The sequence below is a fragment of the Erythrolamprus reginae genome, chromosome 3 (assembly GCF_031021105.1).
Source record: "Erythrolamprus reginae isolate rEryReg1 chromosome 3, rEryReg1.hap1, whole genome shotgun sequence".
Lineage (NCBI taxonomy): Eukaryota > Metazoa > Chordata > Lepidosauria > Squamata > Dipsadidae > Erythrolamprus > Erythrolamprus reginae.
Window position 1 is genome coordinate 238,796,546 of NC_091952.1, and position 14,962 is coordinate 238,811,507.

General features: G+C 45.1%; 1 protein-coding gene across 1 annotated transcript in view; it reads right to left on the minus strand.

Annotated features, from left to right (window-relative positions):
* The window catches only part of EXT1 (exostosin glycosyltransferase 1), a 416,144-nt gene extending 402,729 nt beyond the window's left edge, over positions 1 to 13,415 (minus strand). The window contains exon 1 of the mRNA XM_070748246.1: positions 10,896 to 13,415. Within this exon, the coding sequence (XP_070604347.1) occupies positions 10,896 to 11,860 (965 nt within the window). The 5' untranslated portion in view covers positions 11,861 to 13,415. The remainder of the gene's footprint in view (positions 1 to 10,895) is intronic.
* Between the last annotated feature and the right edge of the window lie 1,547 nt (positions 13,416 to 14,962).

Sequence of the window (14,962 nt, forward strand, 5' to 3'; positions counted from 1 at the left end):
CTTTCCACTGAGTCAATGACCCAGGGGTCCTTACAAGAGCGGTGCCAGGCGGAAGAGAACCAGGCTAGGCGACCGCCCGAAGGCGGGTGAGAAACTTACCATCTGGTTCTTTTGGAAATTCTGGTAGAAGAGGATCCTCTGTGATAGCGGGACCCTCTACCCCTGGAGGTTCTAGTTTGGGATCGAAAGCGAGGGGAATACTGACCTGGGCTCTTGCGAAAAGCGAAGCCTTGAGCCTGCTGACGCCCGGTGCGCCGAAAAGACTGCGGTTTCGGGGCCTTCTTGGTGGTAGGTCCCAAGACCTATTTCTTGTCTGCGTTTTCCGTAAGGAGAGGTTCCAGAAGATCTCCGAAGAGGAGGTTACGTTTCAGTGGACCCATAGCTAACTGCCATTTCTGTCTTGCCCCCGCCTGCCAAGGGCGGAGCCATAGAAGCCTTCTGGCCGTTGTGGAGGCTGCTACTGACCTGGCTGCAAATCTGGAAGATTGGAGAGTAGCCTCTGCTATATATTGGGTAGCTGCGAAGATTTTGTTGAAATCCTGTTGGCCCCGTAAGTCATCTGGGGGCAGGTGTAGTTGGGGCTGACGAAGCCCTAAGAGCATAGCTCTGGAAAAGGAGGATGCCGCAGCAGCACTCTTAATGGCCCATGAGTCTGCAAGAAGACTTCTTTTGAGCATTTGATCAAGTCGTTTGTCCTCTGGCCGGAGGACCTCCTCTGCCTCGCCAGGCATGGCAGCAGTTGAGTGGAGCGTCTTCACTGGTTCATCTGGCCTGGGACATGTTAGGAGTTCCTCATAGGAGGGAGAGAGCTTGTGGAGCTTCTTGTCCTTGGAAGTGGGAGTGAAGCCTATGGTTGGGGGGTCCCACTGATGAAGGAAGGCATCCTTAAACAACTTGGGCCTAGGAATTACCTCATTGTCTTCCTGTTCCTCCATGAAGTAAGGAGGATTATCCTCTGGAGGGTCTGTGGAAGGAGTAGCTTGCTTCTCTTGCCCGGCTAGCCCCGTAGATACTCTAGCTTTTAGCAGGAGGGATTTGAAAGCTGCGAAGGGAAAATAGCAGCTGGGGCTGGAATCTTAATCTGAGATTCCTCATCCTCCGACAGACGTTGAAAGGGTCATCATCCTCTTCTGCATCCACGTCCTCATCCTCTTCCTGAGAGGAGTCAGAGGCCTCCATGACTGGGGCTCTGTAGGGAGGAGAAGAACTCACGGGACGGGAGGAGCGAGAGGAAGGATGAGACAGAGGAGGTACATTTAAAGATGAGAGTCTAGCATCAATAGTGTTAGTCAGAATAGTCAAGATAGACTGAAACTCCGGAGGCAAGGAAGAAATATCAGCCGGAAAAGCCTGAGGATCCCTGAGGCCCTGAACAGGTTCTGGCTGGGGGAAATCCTCGGTAATAACTGGCTCCTCTGGACCTAAAACCCCATAGGTTAGATTGGGGTGGATTTAGGTTTGGCTCATCCAGGGATAGCCCAGGTACCCAGGAGGGAGGCAGGTTAGAGGCCTCCGGGAGGTAGGGTTGATATGCATTTGGGCCTGCACCTTAAAACGTTAGGCTGATTTATCATTATTTTTTGTAGGGCTAGGTCCCTTCTCTTCTCAGCCCTAGTGGGCTTGGCTAAAGGTTGAGAGCCTGAGAAAGAGGAGGAAGAGGCCTGGGGAAGCTCAGAAGGATTACCAGTAGGCCTCACCTCTTAGGAACCTTTGGTAGTGCCTCTCTTGGGAAGGGAAGCCATAGTCTGAGCAATTACAGAAGACAAGGCTTGAGCCAATAAAAATAGGGGGGAGAAGAATTATTTTGTGGAATTCCCAAGAGGATAGGTGACCCTGCTCCTAGGCTCAGGAGCTGCTGCGCCTTAAGAGGCAATCCTGGACGGTACCAAGAGTTCATGTCCTTAAGTGCAGCGTGGCAGGCCTCGCTAACTTAACTTTAAGAAAAACCAAGGCACACTGGTTGGAGGCCACTTCCGTGGAGAATAGGCCCGAGGGAACTCACAGCGACGACTCCAGGGTCAGGCGGCGGGCTGTAGGCACTAATGGCCGACCCCTTAGGGCAGAACCGAAAGTGCAACTTACTGGGCGTCAGAGCCTTGGCGCCAAAATAACTGCTCCGTTATTTGCAATAGGAGCGACTAAGCCCGGGAGACAAATCAAGTCCCACACCGCGGGAGGTAAATAGCCCTTAATTATTTTTAGTCGAAAGAATAAAGCTTGCTCTCGGCAGGACCTCCAAGGCCGGAATTAACAAAACGGCCGCGGCTGCAGCACGGAGGGAAAAACCGCGAATGGCTGAGCCGCTAACTTCTCCCCCAACTCAAAGCCCTGTAGGGCTGAGAAAGAAACTGCCGGCAAGCTAAGTAATGGAAAAATCTTACTTGCTATTGAAGAGAGATCGAAGGGAAGGTGTTTTATAGAGAGGAACGAGCATTCACACAACATCCGAGGATGCGAACTGAGCGAATTCTGGGGAAGGGGCGGATCCAGCAGTCTTTTTTAATACTAGGCTCAGTTCCACCGGATTGGACAGGAGCAACCCATGTGACTGCTGGACCCACTCCTTCAGTACGGAGAACAGCCCTTTCCCCCCCCAATAATCTATAAAACTCTTTAGAAAGCAGAGAATTACACAACTAAAGAGGTACAATGAAATCTATTACTTGACTCAAGTTTGTGGCAGCGAAGTTAGAAAGCTGCTCAAGGAATGTATCTGCAAATGCCAAAAAAATGAATCCAAGACTTGACGGTCACAAGGTATACATCCTTCCTCTAAGCCATTATCTGCACGCAGGCAGAATATTCTGATCCACCACTGAGCTTTTAGAATGCTTTCTGTACTTTTTTTTCTCCACTCAACGTATTACGCAGGCAGATAGAGCATAATTTAAAGCTGCGCTTAATAAGTTAATTCTTAATGTTAAGAGACTGTCAGCTGATCAGTGGCTACTTATTACCATTCCTCCTTCTGAATACAATGCCAGTCTACGGACAAAATATATTAAACACTGGTAGATTAATTTAGAAGAGAAGATGCTATTTAACTATACTGCTCAAAAAAAAAAATAAAGGGACCACTCAGATAACACATCCTAGATCTGAATGAATGAAATATTCTCATTGAATACTTTGGTCTGTACAAAGCTGAATGTGCACAACAGCCTGTGAAATTGATTGTCAATCAGTGTTGCTTCCTAAGTGGACAGTTTGATTTCACAGAAGTTTGATTTACTTGGAGTTATATTGTTTTGGGTTTTTTATTTTTGAGCAATGTATATACATTAATTGAAGCTAGCAGAATTATTACCAGATGTCTTAGACCCTACCCTTCTACATAAGATCTACCACCTGGCATTGTCCCATAGAGAAGAGCAACATACAGAGACTCAAATCATCAATATCTAGACCACACCGTCGCTACGGCCTGCAACCAGCTCAACAGAGACTAAAATCTAAGAAATGATGGAAGAATTTGAAGAATTTGAAAGCAGAGTGGACCTATGGAAAGCTACAAAGAACCAACACTGGATGGAACCAACAATGGAGGAGATGGTACCTGGGTCTGACAGTAGAGTAGAGGTAGAGTAGAGTAGAGTAGAGTAGAGTAGAGTAGAGTAGAGTAGAGTAGAGAGTAGAGTAGGACAGGACAGAATAGAATTCTTTATTTGCCAAGTGTGATTGAAGCAGGGAAGTATGAAAATTGTTGAATAGTCTGTACGCGGGTACAAGATCCGGAGACGCTCTGAACAAATGGGGGCTAACTGCTGGCTTCTGTTCTATGTGATTGCGGTGACATATCAACAACAGCACACCTTTGTGTCCCGATCGTACACTTGAGCCCTTCATGGCAGCATGACAGAATGCAATTAATGTGGCTAGTTTCTAGACAAGATCTGTTTAATGTATATATTTTTAATCTTGTGTTTTATATTTTAAACTTTATGTTATATAACAGAGATCCCCCAAAGGTCTAGAGGGGGTCGGGGGAGAAAAGGAAAATCAACCCGTCACTTGTGCTCACACGGCCCAGTTCCAAACAGGCCACAGCCCGATAGTGGGCTGGGGCCCAGGGATTGGGGACCTCTGTTATATAGTATGCCTTATTTTAATTTTGATGCTTCTGAAATGAATGGACAATAAACTACATACATAGATGTGTAGCTATTTATCTCCCCTTATGATAACAGCCTATTCATTGTGGCTAGTCATAGTACAATACTGAGACAAAGAAAGTAGAAAAACATCAGAATATTTCAAATTTGAACAAGCCACCTATCTCCCTTCATTATGCTAATCCAGACCATTTACAGTTTTCGTATTATCAATGTCATTCCAGATATGCTGGACTTCAATCCCATCACCTCTGTTCTGACCAGCATAATTCCCAACTACCATAAAGATAGCTACCATAGATATTTCCTCGCAAGCGTCATCACAAAAATCTATGCCATTGATTTCAGGCCTCATCTACAGAAGGAACAGCCCTTGATTGTTTACTGGAAAAAGGTTTACCATCAAGCGCTTATTTTTCAAACAATGTATGGTATTTGCCCATCTTCTCACTACAATCCTCAAGAGTATTCTTGAGAGGGCAAAATTACAAAATTCAAAGAATCCCCAAGATCAGATCTATAGATTTCAGCTGGGAGGTACTATACTTATGCAACTGAATCCTAGACTAGTTACTATAGGACTTAATATCAAAACAAATTACATGGGTAATATAAAGTTACATAGTCTGTGTTCTTTTTAAGTCCTATAGTTGTATTTTGGCTTAGCATTACATAATAACCAACCTCTATTGTCTTCTCAACCAACCAGTCAAAACCAAACCATGATGTATAATTATAGATGAAAATACCAGGACAGGCAAGGTACTGAAGTCTATTGTTGATAACATCTGTTGTCTTCTCCTAATGTTTGCAATTTAAAAATATAATGCTTGATGTTTTATAGTCTATATGACCCAGAGTCACTTTTTTGTGAGGTGGCCCTATAAATTCAATGAACAGATGAAATAAATTTAAAAAATCCAAAATAAGAAGGCCAATGTCATTTCTGCCCTGGAGTTAATCCTCGAAAGTCAATTCACCATACACCTTGAAGCACCTCCTAGGTAAAGGTTTCCAATAATTTATGACTTTAGGGAAAGGTGCTCATCTCCGTTTCTTAGTATTGTCCAAAGAAATTTCTGTGAGCATGTGGCCAGCATGACTATACACCAAGGTGCACAGAACATTGTCACAGAATAGTTGTATCAGGAAACTAGTAGCTGGATACATGTGCTTCTCTATGAAACTATGTGTTCGGGTTTGATAAATTGACAGTTAAAGCTTGAAATGGACTGTTGACCTCCACAAGAATAGAGTAAATATATACTCAGACAGTTAATATTTTGGCAGTGAAAGTCAGTGAAATATCCTATGTTTTATTTACCTCTTATCTGGAAGTAAGATCTGGAGTGAGAAGGTACTGACCCTTTTATGCAATTTTTCTGACTTCATTTCAGACCCAGGTGCTGCGTAACAGGGTTACTTGCTCCAGCTCCTAGCAGTTTGAAAGCATGCAAATGAGAGTAGATAAATAAGTACCACTTTGGAATGAAGGTGACATGACATGATAGCAGTGTTCCAATATTTGAGGTGCTGCCACAAAGAAGAAAAGGTCAGCCTATTTTCCAAAACACCAGTAGGCAAGACAAGAAAAAATGGATGAAAACTAATTAAGGAGAAAAGCACTTTAGAACTAAGGAGAAATCTATATATATAAAAGCCAAATACCACTCATGCATCATCACAAAATCTCCAGAACTGTAAAGCCTGCAAACTTGAAATTTGGCACATATGTTCCACTTGGCTTGGAGGTGCTCGTTAAGAAAGGATTTTTTGAAATGACCATCAGATCATTAGTATTTCTTATATTATTATTAACACGCTCTGACGCTAAGGAGTTAGACATTCTATTTCCCCTCCCCACCTGAAAAGAGGTCTGTTCAACTGCCAGTTGGGCATGGGCATGGCCAGCACGTGACTCATCCGGCTTGCTGTCTGGGGGCTTAGATATTCTAGAACTCCTCCCCACCTGAAAAAACTCTGTTCCAACTGCCACTTACTTATATTATCATGCTCTGATGCTAAGGAGTTACACATTCTAAATCCATCACATTTTTCTGAAGTTACAACTACAAGCAAATCAAGCTCTTTTCATGATCACCACCTGTACAGGTTTTTGTTTTTAATCTTAGTTCAGTCACGATGAGAGAAAATAGCAGGATTCAGAGTAGCAACACTACCTATTAGATGGGCCAACTATTTAAAAAATTCTCTGGGCACAGCACACAAATGAGAAAGACCCTTAATGTATTTTTTTTTAGTTATGCTGGAATGTTTTGCAAGGCATCCTAGCAATTTTCAGATCAAAATATGTATCTGTGTTTGCTATTGCTTGACAAGCACAACCAAAGTTTTCTTATCTTGAATAAAAATAATAACAAAGGCAGGTTTGAATACTAGGCAGAATTCTGTTCTGGACTCATGCTTCCAATAAGCTATAAAGTATTTTGCTGGGCTTTGGCTTAGCTTGTTGTAAAAATTGTGATTTATAAAGACTATCTTACTGATTAGCAAGTTGGGTAAACTCAGCCTGTTGCAGCCTATAAATCATGGTTACAAAGCCCATGATTTAGTTTTCTCAACAAGCAGCATTACCTGGCCAACTCTGTCTTAACTTCTCAATTAATCAGGGGAGGCCCAGTTAGTAAAGGCTGTGGGAGAATGGTAGCAAAAGTTGGAAGCTAATGGGAACACTGCTTCCATACAGTCATTATGAAAATTGCAAACAAGCTTATTAATGGCAACTGACCATTAATATAGCCAGTTGCCATTAAACTCATTCATAATGCTGTCACATTTCACATTGCACAAGTAACTGAAATCCCAGTCAAATTTCAAAGGATTTAAAAGCATCCTAATCAAAGTATCCTAATCAAAGTAACTTAATTTATTTCAGCCAGCATCAGCTTTATCTGCTGAGATGTATAACTTCAAGGAAAATTAATTCGTCTGCTCCTGCAGATGGGTTTTTTTTAGTAGAACTTGGAAAGATTAAGCTAAGGCATAGGCGTCAATTTTTCTGAACATACTGTAAAAAGGTAGTGGGCTTATTAGAGGAAGGGGTAGAGAAGGAGGGAACAGATGGAGGGGGGAGGGGAAGTCAGCTTTTTATTGCAATTAACTTGCTAAACTCAGTTGTTCCTTTTGTCCCTTTTTGCCAATTGAATATGCAACACAGATTTCACAGAAAAATTCAAACGTTAGGACTCCATCCAGGTGACTGAGAAACAGATTCTAACTCCTCTACAATCTGTTTAGATTTAAATTCAGGAAAGGCACAAATAAAGCTTCAGACTAACAGGAGGTTTTTAAAGAGACAGATCAAGGAAAAGAATCTACATTTTTTATTTTTTTACCTGAACAGCCATTCATGGCTGATTTTGCCAGACTCCCAGACCAGAAGACTACCGGTTAAATATTCGAGCTCCTGTCTTACACAGAGATCAAGGTAAGATTAATTACTCAGGAAAGTGAAGATCAAGTATCACAGGAAACTGAGAGGCAAGTAAGTACCTGATTCATTCATGTGCGCCTAAACAATAACAACAAAAGACATTATCAGACCTGTGGCTGGTTCCAAAAATCAGAATTGTCTTGCTGGAATGGACATCCTACGTCCAAACAAGTAGCCAGCTATGGCATCGCAATACACAGCAATGTTTACCCTCCACCTCAGGTAATTAGATATATATACTGCCCTTGTCAATTGAGGCTCTACACTATTGATGTGTCTATTAACAAGTAAGAGAAATTTAGTGCACTGAGTCATATTCTGCCTGCTTTTTTAAAAGAAATATTAAACATTTTATCCGATACAAACTTCTTTTACTTTTCACCCTATTAAAAATCTTCATAAATAACACGTTTGTACGTAAGAACAGTTATAACGTGCTTCTTCTAAAGGGATTCTGGAAGCAAGTCATGTTTCAAGACACTATCAGATCAGATTTCATAAATAGTAAAGGCTGGGAAAGGCTTCAACAGAAGAGAGAAAGAGACAGAGAAAGAAGATGATATATAAGCTTCTGCAGGTATTTCCCTCATCATGCACCCCAAAATACAGCCGAATCAACTAATTTGTCAACATGTGCTTTATGAAAACTTGCATGCAGTCTGGTGAGCATAAGCCACTGGAGAAACTAGAGCGACTGTATGCAAACCAAACTTTCAATTCAATGCAATGCCATCAACTTGGCTATTCTATGCCCGTATGGCAACACGGGAGCTTGTTTTGTGCAAGATGCTATTTTATTAGTTGACTGTTAAACAGAAAAGTAGTCCTCTTTGAAGCAATGCAGAGGTCCCTCACGACCTTCATTTGCAAAATGGACAACTGGCTTCGCGTAGCCCAATGGGCAGTTGTCAGGAAAACTGCTAGGTGCAAAGCTGTCTGTATAAGTGTGTCCGCATGTTTTCATTTAAACAAAAACAAATAAGCCACCTCAGGTAGTTTAAAAGTATATTTGATGATCTGCCTCTTAGGGAAGAGGTATCCCTACACGGGCTTACCTCCTATTGGTACACCTTGTGTGTAGACTGGCAGCCATTTTGTGAAAGCGGCCACATCGGACCCTCAGATTTTCAATACCTTCCTTGGCTGAATAAAATGAAGATAAGGCTCTGGAAGCATGCATCTTCCATTCTGAAAGAACTTAGCTGATCATCCATTTCTTAAACACTACTAGTAAAAAAAAGAAGGCAGACTACTGGTGATTTTCTGCATCCATCCATGTTTTATTTCAAAAACATTATAGACTTGTCCAGAGAGTCACCAGAAGTCAAGACTGATGTGAAGACTCACATGCAGACAGAGACAAACAGCCTACCTTTCTTTTCTTTCAGGATTTATCAAATTCCCCACCTAAATGTATTTCTCTGTTGTTGTCCCATCTAAGCATTCATCAAATCTAACCCTGCTTTAGTGTTTTCCTGACAGCAAGCTATGTTGACCAGCAATGTGTCCCCAATATGATATACAGTACTGTACTGTACTGGTTAAACTTATTGACTAGAAACAGGAAAACTCAACCTTAAAAGTATCCCTAAATTTTGGAAACCTAGAAGGTAGTAAACACATTACAAGAAGTCTCAGAGAAAAATTGAAGGGGGTGTGTGTGTGCTAAGAAATACTTTTAAAGTGACAGCTCATTTGCAAAGACTGCAATCTAACTGTTGGATATTTCGGTAATTCTGATATGAAATATAGTTCTGATTTAGTCACTGATTTAGAACAATATGTACATATATAATTAAAGTTCCTTATTTCCTTATTGCATATGGTGGGTTTCTTTAACACAAGGATCTTAACTCTGCAAACACAGCTGTGATCAGCATTTAAACTTAACTAATTACTTTCAAACAGATTCATTATCACTAAAACCCTTCCTTGGCCCTCCTTACACATCTGTTGTGTCAGCAGGTTCAGATTTTAAAAAAAAACTCATATAATTTGTGAGCTACTTTTTAAAAGGAGAAAACAAGTGTGCAATCCTGTTTACGCCAAGAAATTCAAGTTTGGGATGTCAAGAGAGTTCACATGGACCTGTTCTTGCAGCATCTCTGGTGTAACCCTAGTTAGTTTATAAATTGCCATGCAACCTAGTAGTGTGTACGTCTGAGGAGCGAGCTCTGAACAGGTCAGAAAGCTGGTTAATATACTCTGGCAATAAAGTACTCTACAGATTATACAATATCTATCTGCTATCCAAAGTAATCCCGCTGAATTAATTTCAAAGGGAAATAAAGAGAGTCACAGAATGGAAAAACCACAGGAAATGTTTATATCACTGGAAATAGCCATCAACATGGAAAAACATATGTAAAAGGCTTGAGGTTGGAGCAATTCCACACCTCATGTTGACTGAGGTTACAGCTTTTGCAGGAAAGAAAAATAAATGAGACAGTGAAGACAGTGATATTTTGGATAGATCAACAGATCCACTTCCGTGAAGCTGCTGAACACCTAAGATAAGATAACTGCCTCTGCAAAATAGATGACTGCACATTTTAGCAGATACCCAGAATTGACTTTCAGGCCATACTCAATCGGGATTTAAAAAAAAGGAAAACATTGAATTCTGAGATTGGTGGGAAGAGTTTCAGGAGTAAGGGAATATAAAAGAGCCTCGGATTTCCAACTCAAATAATCAAGGAGCCCGAATGAGCAACTCCAGTTAAAACCAAGAAAAGATATAGACTGTGATTCAGAGCCATTTTATTTAAAAGAAATTAATGGGGCGTGCGCTTGGTCTGGGGCATGACTACAAATCCCTGAACATTTAAGAAAACTCACAGTGCAATCCTGCACACCTTTCGCTCAACAGTGACTCTGTATCCTTGGCCGCCTCTTTAAAAAAAACAAAAAATTCAGGTTTCCCAGGTGAGATCCCCAGTTAATGGAGATAGAAGCCACCCCAGTTCCATGCTGCAGTGCATAAACTGAAAGAGTGTGTCCATCTCCCTACCCACCCAAAACAACAAACTTGCGGTGTTGCACCTGTTATTTTTCCCCCATCAAAACAATTGTACCAAGAATCTGTAAGAAGAGGGTCAAATAAATAATTGCACATCTTTAACAGGCCCAGGAAGGAACTGCAATTTATCTCAAGTGTGTGTTTTTTCCATTTTTTTAAAGATAAAAAGGAAGCAAGGAAAGGAACGAGATGGACAGCCGCCTGGAACATTTACAAGGCGTTCATCTGTCACTGCTACCCCAGCCACGTGTGTGTGCGAAAGAGAAGGAAAGCAACGAGAGAGGAGAAGCCCAAGAGCCTTTTCACTTACTTTTCATACTCGGCGTTGTCCCGATCACACCGAGAATCCTTGTGCTTCTGCCAATCTTTGCCATGCTTGCAGGTAGTCAAGAGGACAACGTCTTCCCCATTGTGGACATGATATAAGGCATTCCTGGTGTCTGATCCTATCCCCGTTAGGTACCTCTTCCCCTTGAACACCAACATATACTTCCTCAGAGGCGGGATGGTGTTAAACCTCAAGAAGCCTCTCTCCCCTCCTGTCCTTGGGTGATCTTTAGAAAAAAGAGGGATGGAGATGTCAAACTTGGGCCGGAAGTTTTCCGTACTGATGCTGGCTTTGGCCAACATGGCCTGGCCAATGTCGAAGCCCAGGTCCTCGGTGTAGTCAGGCCAGGTGCCGGAATATAAGTTAAAAACCAAGTGGTTCCTCCCGTTGTTCCACAAGTGGAGGCCCTGCACTTTGGAGCGGAGGTTGTGCACGTACTGGGGGGAGAGCTGGTCCCGGTCTAAGGTGTCCAAGCCGAGGACGAAGAGGCAAGCTTGGCTGGGGTCCGAAGTATAAAAGCGGGAGCCCTCGACGGCGGCCAGGATGTTTTGGTAACTCTCGGCGATCTTCTCGCCTTTCTGCTGCGGGTAGACGTAGACCTTGAAGCCGTTTTTTTTGCACAGGGCGAAGTCGAAGCAGGACTCCATGCGGCACTTCTTGCCCTTGTAGACGCCGGCGTTGGCGTCGCGTTTCTGGCGAGGGGAAGCGTGCCGGTTGTAATCCTCGCTCTCCAGCTGATCCCAAGGCAGGAAAGGGCGCAGGGCGTCCGGGAAGCGAGGCCAGTAGCGCTCGGGGCGCTGCAAGCCATTCTTGGCGCCGCTACTGCGCGCCTCGGCTCGCCGGCTCCGGCTGCGGGATGCTCGGAAGTGCAAGCCGCCGAAGTAGAAGAGGAGGACGACGAAAGTGCCGGCGGAAAGGAGGGTGAAGTAGCGTTTTTTGGCCTGCATGTGTCCTATCGGGGTCAAGGGGGTCGTCGATGAACACAAAGCTCGCCCAACTTTTTGGCCAAGTGACACTTTCAGCTCGAGTCCGCCATCTTCCCGCCTGCCAAGACTTGAAACTCTCTTCTCCCACCTTCTCGGATTTCCTTTCCCAAAAGCTCGGGCTGATGCAGCGCATGTGGGCGACTTCGTTAACTTTCTCCCCTCCGGTCTTTCATCTTTCGGGGTTCGAGGCCTGGGAGGGAAGGGTGATGGCGGTTGGGGGGGGAGAAGGTTGGAAAGGGGGAGAGAGAAAGAGAGAGTGAAGGAGAAGGACGGAGAGAGCGAGGGAATGAATGGAAGGAAAGGAAGGAAGGAAGGAAGGAAGGAAGGAAGGAAGGAAGGAAGGAAGGAAAGAGAGAGAGAGGAGGTGAAAGGGGGCCCCTCGAAGGCAGGGAGAAAGAAGGGAGAAAAAAGAAGGCAAGCGGGGCGAAAAGAAGGCAAGCCCGCCCGGCGTGGCTTTCCCAAAAGAAATCTTTTAACAAAACAAAAGAGGTTGGGAATCGCCTCACGATGCAAAAGAAAAAGAGGAGGAAGAGGAGACAAAGACAGAGGCGGCTCTACAAAAAGAGAGACAGGGAAAAAAGCCGTCGAGTCCCGGGCTCTCCAATCTGAGAGGAATCCGTCCCGCCCTCTCCTCTCGCCTTGCACACGCGTTACACACTCCCCACACAAACACACGCACAAGGCGGGGTGGGATATGTGTGAGGGGGGGAGAAGCAGCTCGGAGAAGCAGCAACTTCAACTCCGGCAAAACATCCCCTTTTGGAAGGTCGCAAAAACACAAAACCGGAGAGGGGAGGAAGGAGGGAAAAGACCCTCAAGGCGAGCCAAAAAGCCAGGCCGGCCGGTCAGTCGGTCGGTCCGTTTATATATAAAAAACCCGGGCGGTTATTTCCCCCAAGAAGTCAGCCAAAGGAGAATCTGTGCTGTGCATGCAGGCTCGCTGAGGTAAAAGCAACCGCCGGGATTACATCTTCCGGTCCCGGCACCGTAACCTTACGAATCCCTGCATTTCTCTCTCTTTCTTTCTCTTCTTTCTTTCCTTTTCGGTGCAGGTTCAGCACCGGCTGCAAAGCATGACGAGCGGGGCTTTTTTTGTCCCCGCACGGCCCCGGGGATGGAAGCAAAGGAGAGAGAATCCTCCTGCCTGCCTTTCCTTCCTTCTTCGCCGCCGCGGCTGCCGCTCCTGCCGTCGCCTCCTCCTCTTCTTCTTCTTCCACCGCCTCCTTTTTTTTTTAGGCCCCGCCCCTCTCAGTCATTCATTTCAGCGCGAGCGGCGATCCACGCAAGCCCGGGAAAGAGCCGAGCCCGGGGGAGGGGAGGGGGGAGAGAGAGGGAGGGGAAAGGAGGGAGAGAGGACGCCGCCTGCTCTTCTGGCTACGTCGCCCGATGGCGGCGGCGGCGGCGGCGTTCGATCTCCGAACGTTGCCCCGGTTCCGAATGTTAACACGCGCAACATTCCATTCCCCGACACACACACGGAGCGCTGACCTCATCCATCCACGCAGCCCCGGCGGCCGATTGGCTGGGCGTCACGTCCGGAGGGGGGCGGTGCTTCCGCTGCACCCATTCATAACCCGCCGGGCCTGTGGAGCCATGAGGGGAGTGTTTCAAGCGAGCGGAGGAAGCGCTTCTCTCCCTCACACCGTCCCGCTCAGCCCTCCTCGGATAGGGACGGGAGAATCCGGTCCCCTCCTCCCACACCGACGGAGAGGTCGCGGGGCGGGCACCCACTCACCCCCCCCCACCCGTGAGAAAGCCAGTCCCGCTCGCGCCCCCCTCTGGCGCCGAGCGGGTTCATTCGAGTTTAAGCGGCACGTCTGAAATGAGGGTACGATTTAAATCTCCTCACACACACACACACACACACACACACCCTACCCCACCGCCCCAAGATCTCCCGGGCCGCTGAACGAATCCGTGAGGGGGGGGGAAGGCTTCCCACTTTTGCCTTTATTAAGGGCAAACGCCAGGGAGAGGTGGGCGCCCGCGGTGTCGGGAAGCCCGGTTTGGAATTGCAAACCCTAACCTTACATTATCTACAATCGACCTCTCCGCCTTTCTAAGAGGTCTGTAAGGGGCGTGCATAAGAGCACCTTTCTGCCTACCGTCCCTGTCCTACTGTCTTTTTTATCCTTACTATCACTACTCTCTACTTATGTTAAGACATACTGTAATGCTATACTTGTTTGACAAATAAATAAATGAAATAAACAAACTCTTCCCGGGCCACGTTTGCAAAGGCGACGCAAAATCTCATTTGAATGCGTGCCGGTTAGTGTTAACGTTCAAAGGGACAATTGTCTCTGGAGATTCTCGGTCGTCCGGATCGTGGTTTGTCCCAAAGGGGTCTTTTTTTTTTTCTTCAAGAGGCAACTGGACTTTTCTGGTTCAGAAAGCCCTGTTGCCTCTTGGAAGAAAAAAAAAAGTCCTCCGAGAGAGGCGGCATATACATCCAATACATACATACATACATACATACATACATACATACATACATACATACATACATACAAAGGGACAACAAAAGTGATTCTAGGCTTTAGAGAACGAACACTGGTTTAGGAGTTGTTATCTTTCCCCTCAATCTGATGAGGTATAAGTAGCCTGTTTAGAAGGAATGGGACCCCTAGATTCCGCCAAATTGAGTAAGGAAAAGGGACGTGTCAGCATCTGTGAAAGCCCCAAAACAAAGGAGGAGGAAGAGGAGTTGTGTAAGGAAGGAAGGAAAGTATAATCTTAACCAGGAGTTACTTTGAAGGAGAGCCTGCGGACCTTGCCGGTTTGCAAAGGTGTAGTTTCCCAACCGGCCCCTGTCAATCGCTTTTTGCTGCTCTGAAAGATTTAGCACAGGTTTGCTGCTCCTGGAATTAAGCAACTTTGCGAAACTGGCTTCGTCTCCAACCTTCCGGTTTCTTGCACCGAGTTTATTTATTTTACTTATTTGCCAAACATGTAGAGGATAGTAGTAGTAGTTTGTATAAACAAGTGAAAAGTAACAATAAAAGAGGGCAGTAGGACATGGAAGGTAAGCACAGTGGTGCACTTAATGCACACCCTTTACAG